Source organism: Schistocerca americana, chromosome 6 (assembly GCF_021461395.2).
Source record: "Schistocerca americana isolate TAMUIC-IGC-003095 chromosome 6, iqSchAmer2.1, whole genome shotgun sequence".
In the NCBI taxonomy this organism is placed as follows: Eukaryota; Metazoa; Arthropoda; class Insecta; order Orthoptera; family Acrididae; genus Schistocerca; species Schistocerca americana.
The window spans coordinates 41,219,442-41,239,497 of record NC_060124.1 but is presented as its reverse complement, the minus strand read 5'-3'; the positions used below and the strand labels follow the sequence as shown (position 1 = coordinate 41,239,497).

Here is a 20,056-nt window from a genome sequence, read left to right as displayed (position 1 = left end):
GTGATAAATCCAACTAGCATCACTATGCACTGCTGATGGTACCAAGCAGTGTTTCAAACAAGCAGGGCAATGAATATCTGAGATGCTTGTTCCTGACATTTTTATCTGTATATTAAAACTTTATGACGAATTCTAGTAAGATGGTCTTTACCTTTGTGATGCCCCATTTGCCTATTCTTTGGACTCAAGTTTTCATTATTTTGAAGCAAGCAACTCCCCACTCCATAAAATTATGTGTGATATGTATTTCCATTAAAGTATAGTAGTAGTCCAATATTTTGGACTTGATGTGATGTCCCTGTCTCTATTAGTTGAGTCCCATTTTGAAGTTGTTAGAATCCTTATACATTTCTGGCAATTCCTTCCTAACTTTTGTGTATTTTTCAAAGAATCCCTCCTTTATGTTGACTGCTATAAATGACTTTTGGCAAACTTGTTGCCTGTTACTGTCTTAATGATGATTCTTAATTTTTCATGCCCCCTCCTCTCTGTTGGGAGTTTGAACAATAAAAACCATTTTGTTCCCACAAGGTGCTATGAAAACAAACTTCCCCTCAGACAGTCCTGATTGTCAGTGTATGCCTCGCACAAATTTCTTGTGCCGGTGGCACCAGAGGTTACTCAATAGTGACTGTGTTGCTATAACAGATATCTATTTACTGGCTAGTAGCAGAATTTACACTTGGGATTATCTTTTAAAAATAAAAAAATTAAAACACCATTGTTCCACCCTCAGTAGTCACTGCAGCATGCCCACAGTTTACATTACCAAAGGACTGGTGGTGCTGACGTAGTCATCTGAAAAATGTGCTTGTGTTGAAAAATGTCTAATTTAAACACATATGAAAAATGAACAACTCCTTCATAATTCAGGCTGTTGCATCTCAGGTGGTTTGGATTACATCATGCAACTATACCAACTCTGTAGTTCACGGTGGCCAGTAGTATCACCCTTCAATAATAATGTCACCCTAGCAGATCATATACATCATCAACAGGTGTTGGGCTAAGATGTCCATCAGTTAGATCATTTACAATATTTTCACTATAAAAATAAGGAGAGATACAAGTACTGCAAGTAAATTTACATATTTCATATTTATTCCAACTTTATACCTTGCCATGAAGTATGAAGTTTTACAATGATTTTCTTTCATAAGTTATGTTAAATATTTTACATCAGTTCAGAATGACTCGTTAACACACACACACACACACACACACACACACACACACACACACACACACACACACACTTTTAATGTTAACTAACAAACAATATAATTTGGTACAATTTGGAATGATGATAAACACAATAGCTGTAAATTTATTTACATATTATTAATCTATTAACACTTACTGTACACAGTACAAGGCAAGGAATCCACTGCTTTATCCCACATCTATCACTACCCTATACTTCTATAACCAAATATACTACTGGAGGTATGGGGACAGGATTGTAACAGGCCATGCACCACATATTATAGTAAAATCTTATAAGAAATAAATATGAAAAGCAGTGAAACAAGTGCCACAGGATTTGATTAGAGAATTGCATATTCAAATAATCACTATTACTTTTAGAATAATGTTCCTTAAACTCTGATACTGCTATTCAAATTAATACTGAATTTATCTGCCATCAGCAATTAAAAACACATCACAAAAATTGTGTGAAAGTTGATTTATTACTGCATGTGACCCAAATGGGAAAAATTCCCCTCTTATGTGGTGGAGAAATGCACAGGTACATTAATAATGAACAAATGTTTATTTTCTTTGTTTTCTGTTTGGTTATCCCACCACCAACTTTTAAACTACAGATCTGAGCTGTAACGAATAAATGTTTATAATACTTTTTTAAATAACAGATGGCAAAAATTTTATGCAATTTATTACATTCACTAGAATTTTATATACCAATTTTGAAACTTATTTCCATCAAATACAGAGCCTACTTTGCAGCTCTGAAGTTCTTATGGAGTTCTGGCTTGATATCGTACACCAATTCCAAAATCCTTTCTATTAACTGAAAAAGAAAACAAATACATAGAATTTGAAGATAATAGTCTCTTATATTTAAAAATCAGCAAATGAATTATAACACTTTACCATAACAGAGTAGAAGAATAATCTGTATCACTTCAACTTATTTATTTTGATCTTTATAATTAATACCAATTACTATGTGGACGATGAACCACTAATGATGTAACTATGTTACTAGAGTAATTTCCTTTAATGGTTCAAATGGATAACTATTCTAAGTTTCTTGAGGAAACTTTCAGTTAATACACAAGTGCTTTAGATTAAAAAGCAACTGTAGGCTGGCGATTAAAAAAAAAAAAAAAATAAAAAAATAAAAAAATTTACAAATGCGTGAAACTTGGAATACATCCCATATCCTTGAAACTGTTGTTAATTTTAGAGACTATTAACTTGAATGTAAGATTCTTAAGTTGTAACCAGTACACTTTGATTCCTGAGACCACAATTAACATAAATTTAGGCCAAATGGGTGGCAAGAACCAAGTACATGTTGTAATGCTAGTTTCCACCTATGGAGTTCTGAGAAACTAGCATCAAGAAGGATAATTAAGATGGCACGTGTGGTGAAACAGACAATGGGGTCATGACTAATGTTGTAAAGTGTGCTTTGCAACAGGGTATTTTGTGTCACCAGTATACATTCTGTCTATGCCCATTCATTCTACCTGATAACTTGGTGGTAGTCATGCCAATGTAGATGGCCAAATAGTGTTTACATAACAGCTGGTATACGATGTGTAGCCTTCTCTTTGACAGTATATGTTTTGCCAGTTATAGGTCAGGTGTAAGTGGTGATAGGAGGGTGCCTAGTGTCATGGAATCTGATACTATCAGGTGAAACTGGCATTAAATTTGCGTTGTAGCTAGGAATTGTCATAGCAAGGCAGCAGTTGCCTTTGTGTAATCGTTTACTCAAACAGTGTCACCCTGGTGCCTAACCGACCCCCCCCCCCCCCCATTTTCACACACACACACACACACACACACACACACACACACACACGAGGAGGGTAACATCCACCAAGTGTGCAACTCTGGTCCCATAATGATCTGCCACAAATATGGTCAGGTTCACACAAAAGAGTATGTGAGAGGAAATCTACCAGAATGTGATAAGTGCTACAATGAGACAACCCGCCCCAAATAATAGGGAATTCAGTTTCATAGTCATCTGGGACACTATGCCTGTGTCAGTCATTGCCAGGTTGTGGACTTAGGAAAGTGGGGACTTTTGGCAGAGTATCATTACTGGGAAGGTAGACTCAGGTTCATGAGGTTGACGGCAGCTGGCTAGTTGTGCTGTCTAAACCAGAGACAGCGACAGCATTCACCGAGTTCTAGCAACTCCATTCAGTAGTGCCAGGAGTATACTTCCATTGTAACTAAATTATTCCGAGTTTCATTGCCTCAGAGCTTCCTTGAGAATTACGCCAAGTTCAGTGTCTCTAAACACCCTTAAGTTTCGAAGGTACTTTGCAGATTGGAGTCCTGTGAGCTACCCATGCAATAGTCCCATATAGATTGCATCAATCGAGGTAAGACCTTGTCAATAATCATGCGTCCTCCCTCTTGGGCCACAACAGGGCAAGTATTACAGCAGATATGGTCACAGGGGTAGCAACCAGAGGGTAAGGAAATGGGTGCAGTAGAAGCATAGTGTCCTACTGATATTACTGAGATTGGGGAGCAGGGACGTGTTAGTGATGAAAAGTTATTTTAGGGGTGTGGGAGGGGGGGGGGGGGGAGGGAGGGCAAAACATCAGACAGAAGGGACTTCATTTTAGGTCATGATTTTAGGAAGTCATAGCCTTTTTAAGTCGGCTGCAGCTGCTGGAGACTGGTCACGTGGGTGGAGTTGTGTCTGCATGCGCATGTATTTTCGTCACAGGCCTTGTGGCCGAAAGCTCATTTTGCGACAGTCTTTTTGTTGTACCTATCTGTGACTCAGCATCTCGACAACATGGTGAGTAGCAACTATCATTTTCATAATATTATTACATTCCCTCCTGGATTTTCCATTGTTTGATTTTCCCTTTTTGAAGTAACTGATTACAGAGGGTGCATACTGGCAACACAATATCCAGTTGCAGAGGATGCTCTACAACAGGGAAGTCATGATCCAGGAGCCTATTCCATCTAGAGTCTCCCTCCTGACACTAGAGCACTGCAGGTGAGTGCTTTCAGGTTTTCAAATACTGTCTGGTGCAGACACTAACAATACACCTTTCCTTCTCGACCCTTTGTGCCAGTTGACACGACTCTGCCTATCACCTGGGGTATTCTATCGATTAGTGTCTAGCATATTTTCCAGCAGGGACGGAGCCATGAAGCAGTAGGACAGTTGGGAAAGGGGCCACTGAGTGACAACAGCAGAAAGCATATTTGCCACACTGTGACAAGTAATGCCAGACTGGAGGAAGATGTTCAGTTCTCTAAGGACGGACTGCTTTAAGATGTTGACCATCACCCTATTTACTGATGTTACAGAACTGAAATTGTATGAAGTCATATGATATGTGGATTTTAGAAAAGTGATATGAAGAACACTGTCTGGTGAGGTAGTGCCATGTAGTGTCACATTTTCTGAAGCTCTGCTAATGACAGTGCAAGTGAGGTGCTACAGTCGAGTGTTGCACTGAATCTGCCCTGTAGGAACAGGGAGCTGAGAGGATGAAGGTCTCAGTATTATAAATGAAGGACTACTGGTTTTTGATCAATTGGACGCAAGGCATGTTAGAAATGTTCTCACTCAATGACATGATTATGGAATCCTACTGGACACACCATTTCATCAATTAAACATACTCTGAGAAAATCACAGTATGTTATATTGATGTCTTACGTATGTACTTTAAAGTATTCATTAATAGACGTTATTTCAATAAGGTTACTGTGCGTTATTTTATGGCAGAGTCGCCTCTGGCAGTTTAAGTCAAGGGGGAGAGGGGGGGGGGCATGCTTCAGAATTTATGGTATGGAGAATTTTATGTTTTTGGTTTTAACACATTGGATCAGTGATTCTCAGAAATGCTTGTGTAACATTCTCTTGTCCCTTCATGGGCTGCTGATTACTATGGAGGAACAGATTATCCTAAGGCCCAGCTTTTGAATATCTTTGGAAGTTATGATTTCAATCTGTGGTTTCAATGAATTAAATTAATGACACTACAAACCTTTTCCCTGATTAATTCAAGAGTACCTTAAAATTCCATGGCACACATGTCCAGTAAGTTTCTCCCATTTCCCTCCCCAACCCCATTATACACTTATGCATTGGAAATGATGCCTTCGTACCTCTCTTCCACTCTCAGCTTGTGTCCCCCTGTCAAACACTACCTCAAGCCAAGGTGCAAGTTGAGAGTAGTTTTATGTATGTAAGAAGTGTTTCATATTTCATTATATCTATGTAAAAGCAAATGTGCACCCCCACATCTACACCTACAAGCTTATTAATATTTTTTTTAACAGAAAACTTTATACCTTTTCCTTTCGTTGATTTACAGATTTTTCCATTTCTGCAATCTTTACTTTTGTTTCTGCTTCAATCTGTGCAGCTCTGTCCTCCCGCGAACCCATGTGCTGTAAAGGAAAAACACATGCGCTAATTAGTAAGTTCGGGTCTCTGTATCTTTTAGATACAATAGATGCTTTGAAAAAGAGAGAGAGAGAGAGAGAGAGAGAGAGAGAGAGAGAGAATCCACAACACTTATTTACATTGGTTTTTAGTTCACCCTGTCAAATGCACAACACTTTTTCTCCCTATATATACTTATGGCATCAGCCATTTCCTTCGGATTTAATCAGCAATCAACTACATTACAAATACAGCTTTTGTAATTGATACATTCTGTATGAAGCAAAAAATTCTCATTTCTGTTGTGATGCTATTACATTAAAAATGTTTCTCCATTCTAATCATAACACATTCCCACAGGTGAGAGTCTTAAAATTCTAATATTACTGCCAAAGCATTGTGTCAGAGTTTGAAGCACTCATGAAAAGCAGTGGAGGTCACATAGTATTAGGTAAAGAAAGCTGGTTGAAACCTGAAATTGACAGCAGTGAGACTTGAGAAAAATTTAAAGTACATATTGAAAGGATAGGCAAGTGGGAAATGGAGGTGGTGTATTTGTTGCAGTAGACCAGGAACTCAAATCCACTGAGGTAGAAACTGAAACTGCATGTGAGATTGTTTGGTAAAGACTCAGTACTGAGGGTGGGCATAGAATGATAATCGGATCCTTCTATTGCCCACCAGGCTCTTTTCCTGATTTAACCAAAATTTTTAGAGATAACTTCAGTTCACTTGTATGCAAGTTCCCCAATCATACCGTAATCATCACTGGAGACTTTAATCGTCCAACAATTAACTGGGAAAATTAGTTTTGTTAGTGGTGGGCATGACAAGACATCTGTGGAGAGAAAACGAAACCACAGTTTTTACATTACAGCACTGCACAGCATTTTCTTTCTCACAGTTGGTTTTAACACAACACCTGTACATTGTTGGTCTAAAAAATACAAAGCCTACATCCTCCTGTTATTTGTTAGAGCATCATATAGAAATATGAAGCATGTTGATCAAGAACTTTGACATTTTTCCCAAAATTTTCCCTTTATATAGTATATATACATTTGTACAACACCAATATTTTTTTAAAATGTAGCTCATGTCTTTCTGAATGTTTATTAGTGTCACACATCAAAAAGATGTAGCCTATGTTTGTCCAAAAGTTTATTGCAGTTATAAGAAATTTGAAGTAAATTGCTCAAGAATTTACTGATGTTTTTACTAACAGTGTTTCACTTTTGTATGTCTTTCTGCAAGTTTACAGCCACTTCCGTTCTACTACTGGTAGCTTAATATTTACTGGATTACAGTGGTATTTGCAAATATATATACCTACACCTGTAAATATCTAGTCCTATTTATGTAATGCTGCTGCTATCGAAGTAGATTAACAAAGCTTTTCGATCCCGGTATTTAGATATTGAGGTAATTTGTGGAAAGATTGAGCAATGAGGTATTTTTTTCCTTTTTTGTACTACTACATGACTACTCTGCAATTCACAATTAACTGCCTAGTTCAGACAGTTCATCAAACCATATTAAAGCTATTTCTCTACCACTCCACTCTCTAACAGCAAGCAAGGAAAACAAAAACTTAAATATTTTCCATTCAAGCTCTTATTTCTCTTATTTTATTACAATGATCATTTCCTCCCATGTAGATGGGCACCAACAAAATATTTTCACATTCAAAGGAGAAAGTTGGTAACTGAAATTCATGAAAAGATCCTGCCACAATGACAAACACTTTCATTTTAATGACTGCCCCCCCCCCCCAAACGCAAATGGGGCACCAGCGCTGCCATCGACCATCACCACACCACACACCACCATGATACAATGGGAACAACACCAGGGGAAGAAAACACGTGAAAATGGGAAACAAAACAGGTAAAACAACCAAAGCAAAATGCAGGGAAAAGGCAGGGAGAACCTGGCTGGTTTAGAGGTAAGGTCAAGGTCTCCATAACCAATGCCTACACTAACTAAGGGACTCAAATTCCAGAGGAAAATTCAAGGGCTTATACCTGAGAGTGCAAACCATTTTTGCAAAGAAAACAGGACAGACATAACAATGCAAGGATATTCCACTAACACTCAATACTAGGAAGTGGAAGGACATATTTAGTGCAAAGGGTCAAAAGGCACGGGCAGTCCAGCAAAATATGGATCACTGTTAGTGGATCCCTGCAACTACAAAGGAGGAAGTGGGGTGGGAGCGGTTCCTTGGGGAGTAAAAAACCCATGGGTCAACTTAGTACGTCTAATATGAACATGGCAAAGGATGATAGATTCCTGCCAGGAGAGGCAGAGGGAAGAACGGCACATGGTGAGAGTCTCTTTGACGGCACAAAGTTTATTAGACAGGGGGGGGGGGGGGGGGTAGCCTCCCATGATTCAACCCACAATTGAGGAAAACAGGATTTGATGTAAAGCCACAAATCCACGTACTCACCTCTGGAGAGGTTTCAGAGAATGGGGGTTAGGTGGCGGCCACCCTCCCCCTCCCCCCACAGGTGATCAGCAAGTTCATTATCCGGTATACCTATGTGGCCAGGAACATAAAGGAGGACATCGACCAAATACGCAGCATCACCAATATCAGTAAGAAGGTCGTGGATGACAGAGACCAAGGGATTGGTAGTGGTGGTGGTGGGAGGCACTGAGCAATACAGAGGGCCCGATAGATGGCCACCAATTCTGCAGTAAACACTCCACATGTCAGGCAAGAGATAGCATTCTGTGCCAACAGAAGACATGAAGGCATTTCCCACATCCTGAAACTACCCTAACACCATTCAGAACAAACAAACACCATTAGAGCGATGGAGGCTTCTGGAATGTATGGCTGAGGAACTAACCAAGCGGGGGTACTTGGGGAGAACATGGGGAAGAGAACAAGGAGGGGAGATGGAGGTTGTGGCAGAGAGAAGTGAGGTGAATCCAAACCACTAAACCCACCTGAGGGCAGGCAATGGGCCAGCAACAGCCTGAAGACATGAAAAGAATAGAATATGAGGGGTGAGCAGGAGAAGAGCACAGATAGTGATGGCAGAGAAAACCAGGAGCTGACTGCCAAATCGAAAGGGAAGGGATCCAAGCGTCACAGCGTCAACCAGAAGACTATCGACAAGGCTAGTGTGATAGGCACTGATGGCTAAACAGATACCACAATGGTGAACTGGGTCCAAGAGGAGCAGTGTGAAAAGGGCTGATGATCCATAAAACCTTTGGAAGGGTATGTCCCTTGAAAGGCAGAATCGATGATATCAGTGCAGTTGTCCATACAATCTTTCTGCATATGCCGAACACACCTTCGTTCCAGACTGGCCCAGAATTTGTCAACAATTTGAAAGATGAGGGCCCTATGAAAAATAACTTCCTGGGCCATATTCCAAGACTGGTGATATGTAATATGAAGTTTTGATCCACAAGGAACCTGACCACATCTTACTGAGAGACTCCAATTCCCCAAAATTGTCTTCACTATTTTCCACAATGAGTAATGGCTTTGCAGTGGTGAATGTGTCCCCATATGCCCTAGTACAAACCAGGTAGCGGGGGAAGTGCTTCACACCAATCTGGTGGATCTGGTCCTGCTCCCATGGTGTAGCCAGGGAAGCGAAAGCTGCACGGTCATAAGAAGCAGAAGTCAATGATCCGTTACCACTCAAAGAGACAGCCATAGGAGAACGGCCAAATTTTTGGAGTTTGATACGCTTCATGCACAAAGTACCCGTCCCGATACCACCCACTCCCATCAGGGGCTCTTCCCATGGGCACCACACAGCGAAAGTAAGGGCTGTCTGGCACAGTGGCCGTTGCCACGAGTTCTAATGATCCACCATGACAAGCAACCAGTCCTAAGCACACATGGGGAGGCATCAGCTCAAGTATCAGACATGTGGTCCCTGTGTTGTCAGGGGGGCTCAGCCAGATGGGTACATAACAACACTACCACACTGACTGGCTACACATGCTGGTGATCTAGTGAGGCAGATGGGGCTACAGCAGGAAAGGAAGAGGAAAGGGAAGGGGGGAAATGAATCAACACCATAGATACTAGATAGGGAGTTCTTTCCCTAATGACTCACACTACAGACAGGAAATGCAGAAGAGGTGGTCAAACCTCTAAGGGGGACCAAAATCACCAAAAATAAAGATTGGCAGAAAAGGCAAGGGGAACAAAACTGCAAGGTGGGGAGAAAGAAGCACAGGGAAGGAAATTTGATTTTGTTTTGATTCAGGGCGCAAAAAACAACTGGGGAATATAGGTACTCGTGGGCTAAAGTATGAGGACTGCAGCCTTGGCAGCAGTGTCAGCAGCCTCGTTTCCTGACACACTTACATGACCAGGAACCCACAAAAACATCACACTGGCTCCACCAAGAATGGGCAAGTGACAGTTTTCCTGGACCCGCTGCACTAAGGGATGGGTTGTCTACAGCGCACGTAGACTTTGAAGGGCACTGAGTGAGTCTGAGCAGAGGACACTATTGAAAGGCTGTGTTGCCGGATGTACTCCGTGGCCTGATACAAGGTGAGAGCTTGGCTGTAAATACTGAGGTGTGTGCCAGAAACCGATATCGAAAGACATGGGTGTCAATGACGAAGCCACACCCAACCTTACACTCAGTCGGAGAGCCATAATTGTACACAAAGGTACTATTGCAAAGTTCCATGTGAAGGTCTTTAAACTGAAGGCAATAGACCAAGGCTGGAGTAGTGTCCTTCGGAAGTGAATGAAGGCCAAGGTTAACATGGGTCACTTCACAAAACCAAGGTGATGAAGGGTTCACACCCACCGGAAAGTTGCAGGTAGTGTGAAGGTAAGCCGCCATAGCAAGTGCTGAAAACAGACTCCAGGAGGTAACAGAAGAGGAATGCGCCCCATACAGACGATCAAAGGAATCATCAAAAAAAGGAGGCATAGGATGGGTAGCCACACTTGGCATACAGACAGCATGCATACCTGCTGAGGAGAAAGTCATGGCGGTAGGACAGTGATAGTTCAGCAGCTTCAGCATACAGACTCTCAACCGGGCTGGTGTAAAAGGGGCGCCTGTGGCCAAACGGATGCCATAAAGGTGGATAGTGTTGAGACAGCGTAAGAGGGATGGGTGTGCAGATGCGCAAACAAAGCACCTTAGTCAAGTTTCAAATGGACAAGGGACAGTACAAATGGAGGAGGGTGGTTTGATCGGCACCCCAGAAAGTACCACTGAGGACATGCAGGACACTGAGGAACTGCGTACAGCGAGCTGCCAGGTAAGTTACATGGGAGGACCAAGAGTGTTTCCTATCGAGCATGAGCCCCCAGGAATTTAATGGTATCAATGAATGGAAGGGAAACATCCCAAGATGTAAAGATGGTGGGAGAAACCACTTGTGTTGCCAGAAATTCATATAGACAGTTTTGTCAGTGGAAAAGCTAAAGCCATTGTCGATGCTCCAGGAGTAAAGACGATCAATACATCGCTGAAGACGTCGCTCAGTGAGACTGGTCTGTGGGGAACTGCAATAAATGGCAAAATCATCAACAAAAAGAGAGTCGGAAATGGCCAGCGGGAGACAGGCCCGTATACGGTTAATGGCGATAGCAAAGAGGATGACACTCAGGACGGAACACTGGGGCACACCGTTTTCCTGGACAAAGGTGTCTGACAAGGCAGAACTCACACGCACATTGAAAACTCAATCTTTTAAAAATGCCTGAAGGAAACAGGGCAGGCAGCCATGGAAGCCTCATGTGTAAAGAGTATGGAGGATACCAGTTCTCCAGCAGGTGTCTTAGGCCTTCTCCAAATCGAAGAACAGGGAAACAGTCTGACATTTCCGCACAGAACCATTAATGAGATGGGTGGGCAAAGTAACGAGATGGTCAACTGCAGAACGCCGCACTCGAAATCCACACTGTGCACTCATCAGTGAACTGCGAGACTCAAGTCACCATACCAGCCAGACATGAATCATACATTCCATCACCTTGCACGCATAGATGGTAAGAGAGATGTGGCAGTAGCTAAAAGAAAGGTTTTTGTCCTTACCAGGCTTAGGTATGGGTATGACAGTGGCTTCGCACCAGTATCCAGGAAATGTGCCCTCTGCCCAAATGCAGTTGTACGTGTTAAGCAGAAAGTGCTTGCCTGCAAGAGAAAGGTGCTGTAACATCCGAATGTGGAGGGCATCTGACCCTGGGGTGGAGGATCGGGATAAACTGAGAGCATGATCTAGTTCTCCGATAGTCATGGTAAAGGTGGCATTGTAGCATTCACGATTTGGAGAAGAGAAGAGTACCGCCCGAGCCGCCTCCGCTCATTTCTAATGGAGAAAGGCAGGGAGATGGTGGGAAGAGCTTGATACTTCTGCAAAATGGTGGCCCAAGATGTTGGAGATAGCAATAGGGTCCACAATAACTTTATCTGTTACCATGAGGCCAGAAATTGGGGAAGGGATCTTGGTCCCAGAGAGCCGTCCGAGGTTGGCCACATGACAGTGGAAGGGGGGAACTGTTAAAAGAACTAGTGAATGAAATCCAGCTAGCTCCTTTGTTATCTGGAAGAACACAACCCGACATTTTGCATGCATCTCTTTATAATGAATGCAGTTTGCCATTGTAGGATGACAGTTAGAAACACGGAGAGCACATCTCCGTGTGCAAATTGCGTCACAGCATCCCTCAGTCCACCAAGGGACAGTGACATGACATGATAAAGAGGAAGTGCGAGGAATGGAACGTTCTGCAGCAGTAAAGATAACATTGGTGAAATATTCCACCTGGTCATCACAACTGGGGAAATCTTGTTCTTCGAAGGCCTCCAGGGTAAAGCTGCCAGTCAGCCTTAGTAAGTTGCCATTTGGGCATGCACATGTATGGGGTAGGATTCAGCAAATGCAGAGCACACGGGAAATGGTCGCTCGAGTAGGTGTCAGAAGGAACGGACCACTCAAGACGATGGGCAAGCTGGGCAGTACAGAAGGATAGGTCCAAATGGAATACATGTACGAGGAGTAGGAGAGGAAAGTGGGTGCTCCATGTAAGGCACAAGAGGTTAAGTTGGTTAAGGTCAGCCAAGAGGGCACCTCTCCAACAGGTCCTGGGAGAACCGCAAAGGGGATGATGCGCATTAAAGTCATCAAGTAGCAAACATGGGGGAGGTAGCTGCCCAATAAGCTTAAGGAAGTCTGCCGTGGTGACACCGAATGACGGGGGGGATATAAATGGTACAGAAGGAAAAGTCAGGAGATGAGGGAAAGTTCCATTGGAGGACAGCCATGAGGAGGAAGAGATGTAGGGGTGTCAACTCGGTGGCCGCCGAGTGACAGCTGGCGTAGAGTAGCTACTACAGGGCAGAGAAGCAGGAGGATCCTGCTCCATGGGGTCCACAGAAGCATCGGCTTGCTTGTGCGGTGGGTCTGTGGAGTCCAACTCTGAAAAACGGTTAGCAGTGTGCACCGGCAATACAGAGGCAGGCCTGGCTAAGGTTGCACATGGTGACACCGTCGAAGAGGATCTTCAAGTTGGCAAAGGAGAAGACCGTTTGTCTTTGGTGGACTTCTTTGAGCCTTTCCGGTTGGAGGAAGACTTGGGAGTTGTTTGGCTGGAGGGACAGAGGAAGTCTACTAGGGAATACTCCTCCTGTCCTTTCCGGCCTACCGGTTGTGTGGCTAGTGGCTTCGCCCCTTGAGGCAAGAGTTTGACAGATTGTTGTACAGCTGGACAGGGGGAGGGGGGGGGGGGGGGGGGGGGGAAGATGGCAATGCTACCTTGACACTGGGCGATTTCACAACATCAGAACTGAATTTGAGGTCGCATGTCTGCATGGCCATGTCCTTCATGGAGCGAGGGGGTAACAAGAACAGAACTATAGGTGGCAGACAGGAGAACACAGGGTTTGCAGACTAGCCAGTAACTTGCGAGCGACTGGGTAAGGCACTTTATCCTTTATCCGGATCACTTGGACAGTCCGCTCAACAAGATACATAGGACAATCCTGGGAGGATGGCCACCATTGCAGTTGATACAGCGGGGAGAAGGAGGCAGACAATCGCCCACAGATTATACACTTGGCTGGGTGTTGACAAGACGTTCTAGTTTGGTTGAAACGATGACACTCGTAGCAGCGCATTGGGTTTGGAACGTATGGCCAAACTGTGATAATTTCATAGCTTGCTTTGATCTTGGATGGCAGCACTACTTTATCAAAGGTGAGGAAAAGAGTGTGGGTGGGCACTAAGGAGGAATCTATCTTCAATACACGGTGGAAGGCAATGACACCCTGATCAGAGAGGTAAAATTGGATTTCGGCCTCACACTATCGAGCAGCATGATGTAAATTATACCATGGGAAGAATTCAAAGTTCTATGGGTCTCGACACAAACAGGGTAGCCGTGGTGAAGCAAGGCAGTAAGCAGCTGTTGGGTTCAAGACTCGGAAGTAGTCTTCAAAAGCAAAGTGCCATTCCATAAACGAGAGCAGGATTTCACAGGGCCGCATCAATACCTTTCTGAATAATAAATGGATTTACCATGGCAAAGGACTGACCATCTTCAGTATGTGAGACCACAAAGTACTGTGGTGCAGCGGGAAGGGTCTTGAATAAGTAGCCTCATTATGTTTATGTTTTGTAGACGACAATCGTGATGATGATTGACTCATTGCGAGGAAATCCCCCATGATCGCCAGTGTCTCCAATGGCGCACTCCTTCCAACTTTGGGGGCCCCTTCACAAGGGGGGTGCACCTGCCTTAGGTGATTGTTGAAACTTCAGGTCACACCTCCCGACAACTTAACAGAGGGACCAATCAGCAATTTGGGAAGGTTGCAGCTCACAGCTCAGGTAATCACTCCTCCCTGGGCCTGACCTGTACCAGGGGGTATGTGCGAACCCTACCTGTCAACCCAGGGCTGGGAATTAGGCATTACCCAGTCACCTGTTATGCGTCAGACACATTGGCCAGCTTTCAGGAGCACACAGGGGAGAAGAAGAAAAGAGGAACCTCAAACGCCGAAGCGGAGGAATGATAGAAGAGAAACAAAGAAAGGAAAAGGGAGCGAAAAACAAAGGCGAGACTGTTCTTCCGTCAGCGACAGACAATGCAGAACTCAACATGTAGACATGTTCCCCGGGGGGAGGGGGATAGCAAGAGGATAGACATGCAGCACAGAAGGTAAAAAAGGGTGCAAAAGCTGGGGCCCCGTGGTAGCTAAGCACAAACTCACCAAAAAGTGGCAAGCTCACTGGGGAGCGGGGGTTAACGAGGAAGGAAATGCAGGCTGAGAAGGAAGAATAGGGTGCAACAGCTCGGGGCACCATGGCCACCACAAATGAACTCATGAAACAATAGTGAGCCCTCTGGTGGGGGCTGGAGATATATGACATGAACTATTTTGCAGCATTTGTTGTTACACCATAGTATTCTAATTTAATATACAGACAAATATCTTGGACAGATCACAGAATAACTAGTACATTGTAATATAGTGTCTAATGAACTGAGCACATTCATTTTGCATGCGTAAACAGACAAGATCCTTAAGTGGCTTTTGCAAGATGTATGGTTACCTGCTTTACATATCATTCTTACTATTCACTTCCCTTGGGTAAATACTTTATTTACTTCAGATGAACTGAAAGAAAACACATGTCGAAAATATGCAAACTGAGCCAAAATGACTCAGTCAACACAATAAAGATTATTAATTTAATCTGAACTGTTTTATTGGGTTCCAAACTAACCACAGTCTCATAATTTGCGACATTCTTAAGAAAGTCGTGACAACAAAGATCATTAATTTAATTTGCGAGTAAAAAAGTTGTATTCTAACCTAACCTAGGCCTGATATTCGGCTAAAGATCAGTCTCTTCTTCAGACTTCACATTCATTGGCTTCACCAGCTCACAACCAAACTGTCACATTCCAAACTAACCAAAATTTCACAATTCATGACATATTCATAAGAGACAGCCTAATATTTGTGATTAAAGCAAAGAAGGGAATTGTTACTATTTCGGGGCCAGAAATTCATTGCCCCCCCCCCCCCTTTTTTTGTTTTTTACCCTTCATTGGTTATGTGAAGGTATCATCCCAATGGTTACGCAAAATTTAAGCATTGCCAACCTATGAGCAGTAGAGAAGCACCTTCATGACTGTTGCTGCCCCTGATCTGGTCTTTAGCTGAGTTAAGAGAACTGCACACACTAATACATTTGTTTGGATATCACATTATCAGAAGGACTTAAGAGCAAAGGAAAGTGTATGAAGTTCAGTTCCGCTTATCAACCAACTTTGTAAACTATCCTTCATAAGTGTCATCTGCAAAGATATCCTGAAACACCACAGCAGAAAATGTTCTCTTGGAATACCACGATAATGGAGTCCACTAATGGGTCTCTTTGGTTTTTAGGAAGAAAGAAATCTAAAGAGGCTAAATTTTGGCCAGTAAAGTGTATGTGGAATCATCAGAACTTAAGACTTTATGGGCTGTGAACATAATCTCTAGGTGTTGCACATTCTTCACTGTGGACAATGTTACCCTTGCTGATGGGACTGTTCCACAAAATCAATAAGTGTGGCACTACCGTCAAATCTGATACGCTGAGTAGACAATTTTAAATGACAACATTAGCCTAATATTGTGTTGAGCCCCTGCGAACATGCAGAGAAGCTGCAACATGACTTGGCATGGACTCTACTAATGTCTGAAGTTGTGTTGGAGGGAACAGACACCATAAATCCTGCAGGGCTGTCCATAAATCTGTAAGAGTATGAGGAGGTGGAGACCTTTTCTGAACAGCATGTTGCAAGGCATCCCAGATATGGTCAATAATCTTCATGTCTGGGGAGTTTGGTGAGCAGCAGAAGTATTTTAACTCAGAAGAGTGTTCCTAGAGCCACACTGTAGCAATTCTGGATGTGTGGGGTGTCTGAATTGTCCTGCTGGAATTGCCCAAGTCCATCGGAATGCACAGTAGACATAAATGGATGCAGGTCATCAGACAGGATGCTTACGTATGTCATCTGTCAGAGCCATATCTAGATGTATCAGAGGTCCCATATCACTCCAACTGCAGACATTACAGAGCCTCCTCCAGCTTGAACAGTCCCCTGCTGACATGCAGGGTCCACTGATTCATGAGGTTGTCTCTATACCCGTATATGTCCATCCGCTTGATACAATTTGAAATGAGACTCATCCGACAAGGCAACATGTTTCTAGTCATCAACAGTACAATGTCAGTGTTGATGGGCCCAGACGAGGTGTAAAGCACTGTTGTGCAGTCCTCAAAGGTACACGAGTGGCCCTTCGGCTCCGAAAGCCCATATTGATGATGTTTTGTTGACTAGTTCGCATGCTGACACATGCTGATGGCCCAGCATTGAAATCTGCAGCAATTTGTGGAACGGTTGCACTTCTGTCACATTGAACGATTCTCTTCATTCGTCATTGGCCCCATTCTTGCAGGATCTTACTTCAGCTGCAGCACTGTATCGAGTTTTTTTTTTTTTAAATTTTTTTAAACTTATTTCTGATATTCACAGTACACTCGAGAAACGGCCATACAGGAAAATCCCCACTTCATCGCTACCTCGGAAATGCTGTGACAGGTTGCTCGTTTGTCGACTACAACACCACAATCAAACTCACTTAGAACATGATAACCTGCCATTGTGGTAGCAGTAACTGATCTAACAATTGCACCAGACAATTGTCTTATATCAGCACTGCCGACCACAGCGCTGTTATTCTGCCCATTTACATATCTCTACATTTGAATATGCATGCCTATAGCAATTTCTTTGGTGCTTTAGTGCATAATCTCTTGGGAACGAGAGTCATTCTGCAAACCTTTTAGACGGCAGGCACTCTTCATTTTCCAATCATACTGTATCAGAATATTTCCCCATCACTATTAACTTTATCTTTCAGCTTTCCTTCCCTCCCCACCTCAAACTACTATTATATAAATATACCTATTCAGTATTTTACACATTTTATGCACTGGCAACATACGTTATTCAATAGACGGAAACAACATAACACATGTCTACAATATGAATCTCCACAATGAGAATTTCTCATTCTTGCAGCATCCAGTAAAGAGGAAACAGGTATAGGGCTGCTTTCCTTCTACTACATTTACACCTATACTCTTCAAACCACTGAAGCGCATAACAGGAGGTACCTTCTCCTGTAGCAGTTATTAGGGCTTCTTCCTTTACCATTCACATATGAAGCATGAGAAGAATAACTGTACCTAGATTCGATTCCCTTAGCCTTTTCTCACAATTAAAAATACAGACTGCTGAAAGTCTAACGTGTTCTTAGAATGTTTTCTGGAAGTGTAACGCCCTAAAAATGTATAATGGCATATCGTTAGCGAAATTTGAAGCTTTAAAATGGCTGATAATGTGAAAGTTGACTTTATTTTAATGCAATTTCATATTATTGAAGTAGTCACTACGAGAAAGTAGTCTGAACTTTCACTATTGATATACCTTTGCCTCGAACTCTTTAAACTGCCTCTCTCTTTCTTGCCTGTATTTCTCAATTTCTTCCTGTGCTTCTTCCTTGGCCTGTTTCAACCTGCGTGCTTTTCCTGCGAATGTAAAGGTGAAACTTCATTAACAAGCAAACGAGATAGTATACTACTTATTCTTTAAATTCAAACCATTCACTCAACCAATCGAGGTCACGCCCCCTTCAGTAAGGTGTTCTTGCTAAAATAAAGGGACAAAAAAATCTCAAAAGTTTGCACGACGGTATTTCTCATTTTTACTTACGTTTCCTCGCTTCTGAAACCTTCTCTGCAGCTCTTTTTTCAGCTGCTAGGAGCTGTTGAATTCCCTGTGTCTGGCTTGCCATTTTCCTGCACTTACAGATCGATCATATGACTCAAAGAGATATAAAGCAGCATAATCGTTCCTTGTTTCAACAATGTACGGCGCTACAGTCGCCTTGCCACAGATCATATTGTGGCAAGTGATAATAAATATTTTAAGAAAAGTAATAAACATTCAGTGCAAACGAAAATAATATCAGGTACACAAATTGTTGCAAATAAATGAACACAATAAAGCTAACTGAAATATATTTTCAATAATAATAATGCATATCAGAGAAAAAAAAACTCTCTCAAGGCATTTATATTTTATCATAACATATTTTTCGTCGTATTGTATTCATATATTCGTACAGTAAATATTGAAGAGTATCGTATCTAGTGGCAATATTGTCAACTCACAGCCTTTGTGATGCTGATTTGTTTACATATAGTTATAAGTGATATATCTATCTGGTGACTTAGATCTCTCAAAATACGTACATTTGTTGAAGTGCCTTAATAATTAAAAGTGCTACTGTGTGTGTGTTTTTGTTTGTTACAAAAGCTGTAACTTAAAAACATATTCTGCCAAAGTTATTTGTGTACATGTTAGGTATGTAAAAGGCGAAAATTTTAAAAGGCAGTAAGGTAATTAAACAAGATGTCCGAAAGAATCAGGCGTAGAGAGACAACTTCTGGCGAGTCTGAAGGATTGTCAGAAAGCTCTTTCGATGGTCTGGACGTCAAGAAAGGCTCAGAAGGAGTAAGTATGAAACTAATTTATTTAAATTTTTCATCATATGTTGGCGAATAGAAACATTACTAGACGTCAGCGAATGTCTACCAAATGAAATGTATATAGGTCGGAAGTTTAAAATTGGGATGAACCTTTCTTGAATTGTAGACACAGAACATTAGAAAAACAGTAAGTGTTGCCATCGAAAATGCAGTGTTTTGTTAAGTTCCCCAAGCGGCGTAGCTTATTTTTCTGTCAGAGCCATGTGGCAGCACACGCAAGGCTAGCGCCGACGCGTTGCTTCGCTTTCAAGAAATTTTTTTTCAGTCTAGAAAGCTTTAATTGTTAGAAATCAGAATCAGAAGCACAAGAATTGGAGTCCCATTGTGTTCTTTACGTCCATGGCGTATTAGAAGCTTATTTTGTAAATTGCCAGATGTGTCCTCGATCAAATCTGCTTCTTTCAGGTGTGAATTTTAAATGAATTGATTGAGAGCATCTGGTAACATAAAGGGAGTTAGATCTGAAGAGCTCTTTTTATAACTTGCCTGATTAAGGAATCAGTTTTTAGAGGTAGCGTAGATGTGTAGAAATATTCAATTTGTCACAATATTTCTTTGAACAGAATATTTGTGTGTCCATTTAGTCAATGAGGAACGCCACTAATGCAGCATAATTTGAGTCAGTAGCAGAACCCTCCCTGAAGTTCCAATTAAAGCTCAAGGGGTTTATGAACAATGCACTGAAAACTCTCCCATATTCAGTTGGGTCCTACAGAAGTCTCTAGTCAATTACAGGCTTTTGATTGCTTATGTTTGCATTAATGGTGGAGAAAGAGTGCACCACTGAAGGAAGATAATGTAATAGAG

The 20,056-nt window shown here is 42.2% G+C and overlaps 2 protein-coding genes across 2 annotated transcripts in view; one reads left to right on the top strand and one right to left on the bottom strand.

Annotated features, from left to right (window-relative positions):
- Nucleotides 1-1,079: 1,079 nt before the first annotated feature.
- On the bottom strand, nucleotides 1,080-18,571 carry LOC124619546 (V-type proton ATPase subunit G). Its single transcript, XM_047146016.1, has 4 exons — nucleotides 18,411-18,571; nucleotides 18,126-18,226; nucleotides 5,533-5,631; nucleotides 1,080-2,032 (listed from the first exon to the last, which is right to left on the bottom strand). The coding sequence occupies exons 1-4, from the start codon at nucleotides 18,490-18,492 to the stop codon at nucleotides 1,958-1,960; spliced, it is 357 nt and encodes a 118-aa protein (XP_047001972.1). The 5' UTR covers nucleotides 18,493-18,571; the 3' UTR covers nucleotides 1,080-1,957.
- Nucleotides 18,572-18,922: 351 nt separating this feature from the next.
- LOC124619343 (protein CASC3-like) overlaps nucleotides 18,923-20,056 on the top strand; it is a 110,752-nt gene continuing 109,618 nt past the window's right edge. The window contains exon 1 of the mRNA XM_047145660.1: nucleotides 18,923-19,214. Coding sequence (XP_047001616.1) covers nucleotides 19,113-19,214 — 102 coding nt within the window. The 5' untranslated portion in view covers nucleotides 18,923-19,112. The remainder of the gene's footprint in view (nucleotides 19,215-20,056) is intronic.

Coding starts and splice junctions, on each gene's coding strand:
- LOC124619546 (XM_047146016.1), bottom strand. CDS start 18,492: ATGGCAAGCCAGACACAGGGAATTCAACAGCTCCTAGCAGCTGAAAAA. Junction 18,227..18,410: donor GGTTTCAGAAGCGAGGAAAC/GTAAGTAAAAAT, acceptor TTACATTCGCAG/GAAAAGCACGCAGGTTGAAA. Junction 2,033..5,532: donor TAAATCAACGAAAGGAAAAG/GTATAAAGTTTT, acceptor TTTCTTTTTCAG/TTAATAGAAAGGATTTTGGA.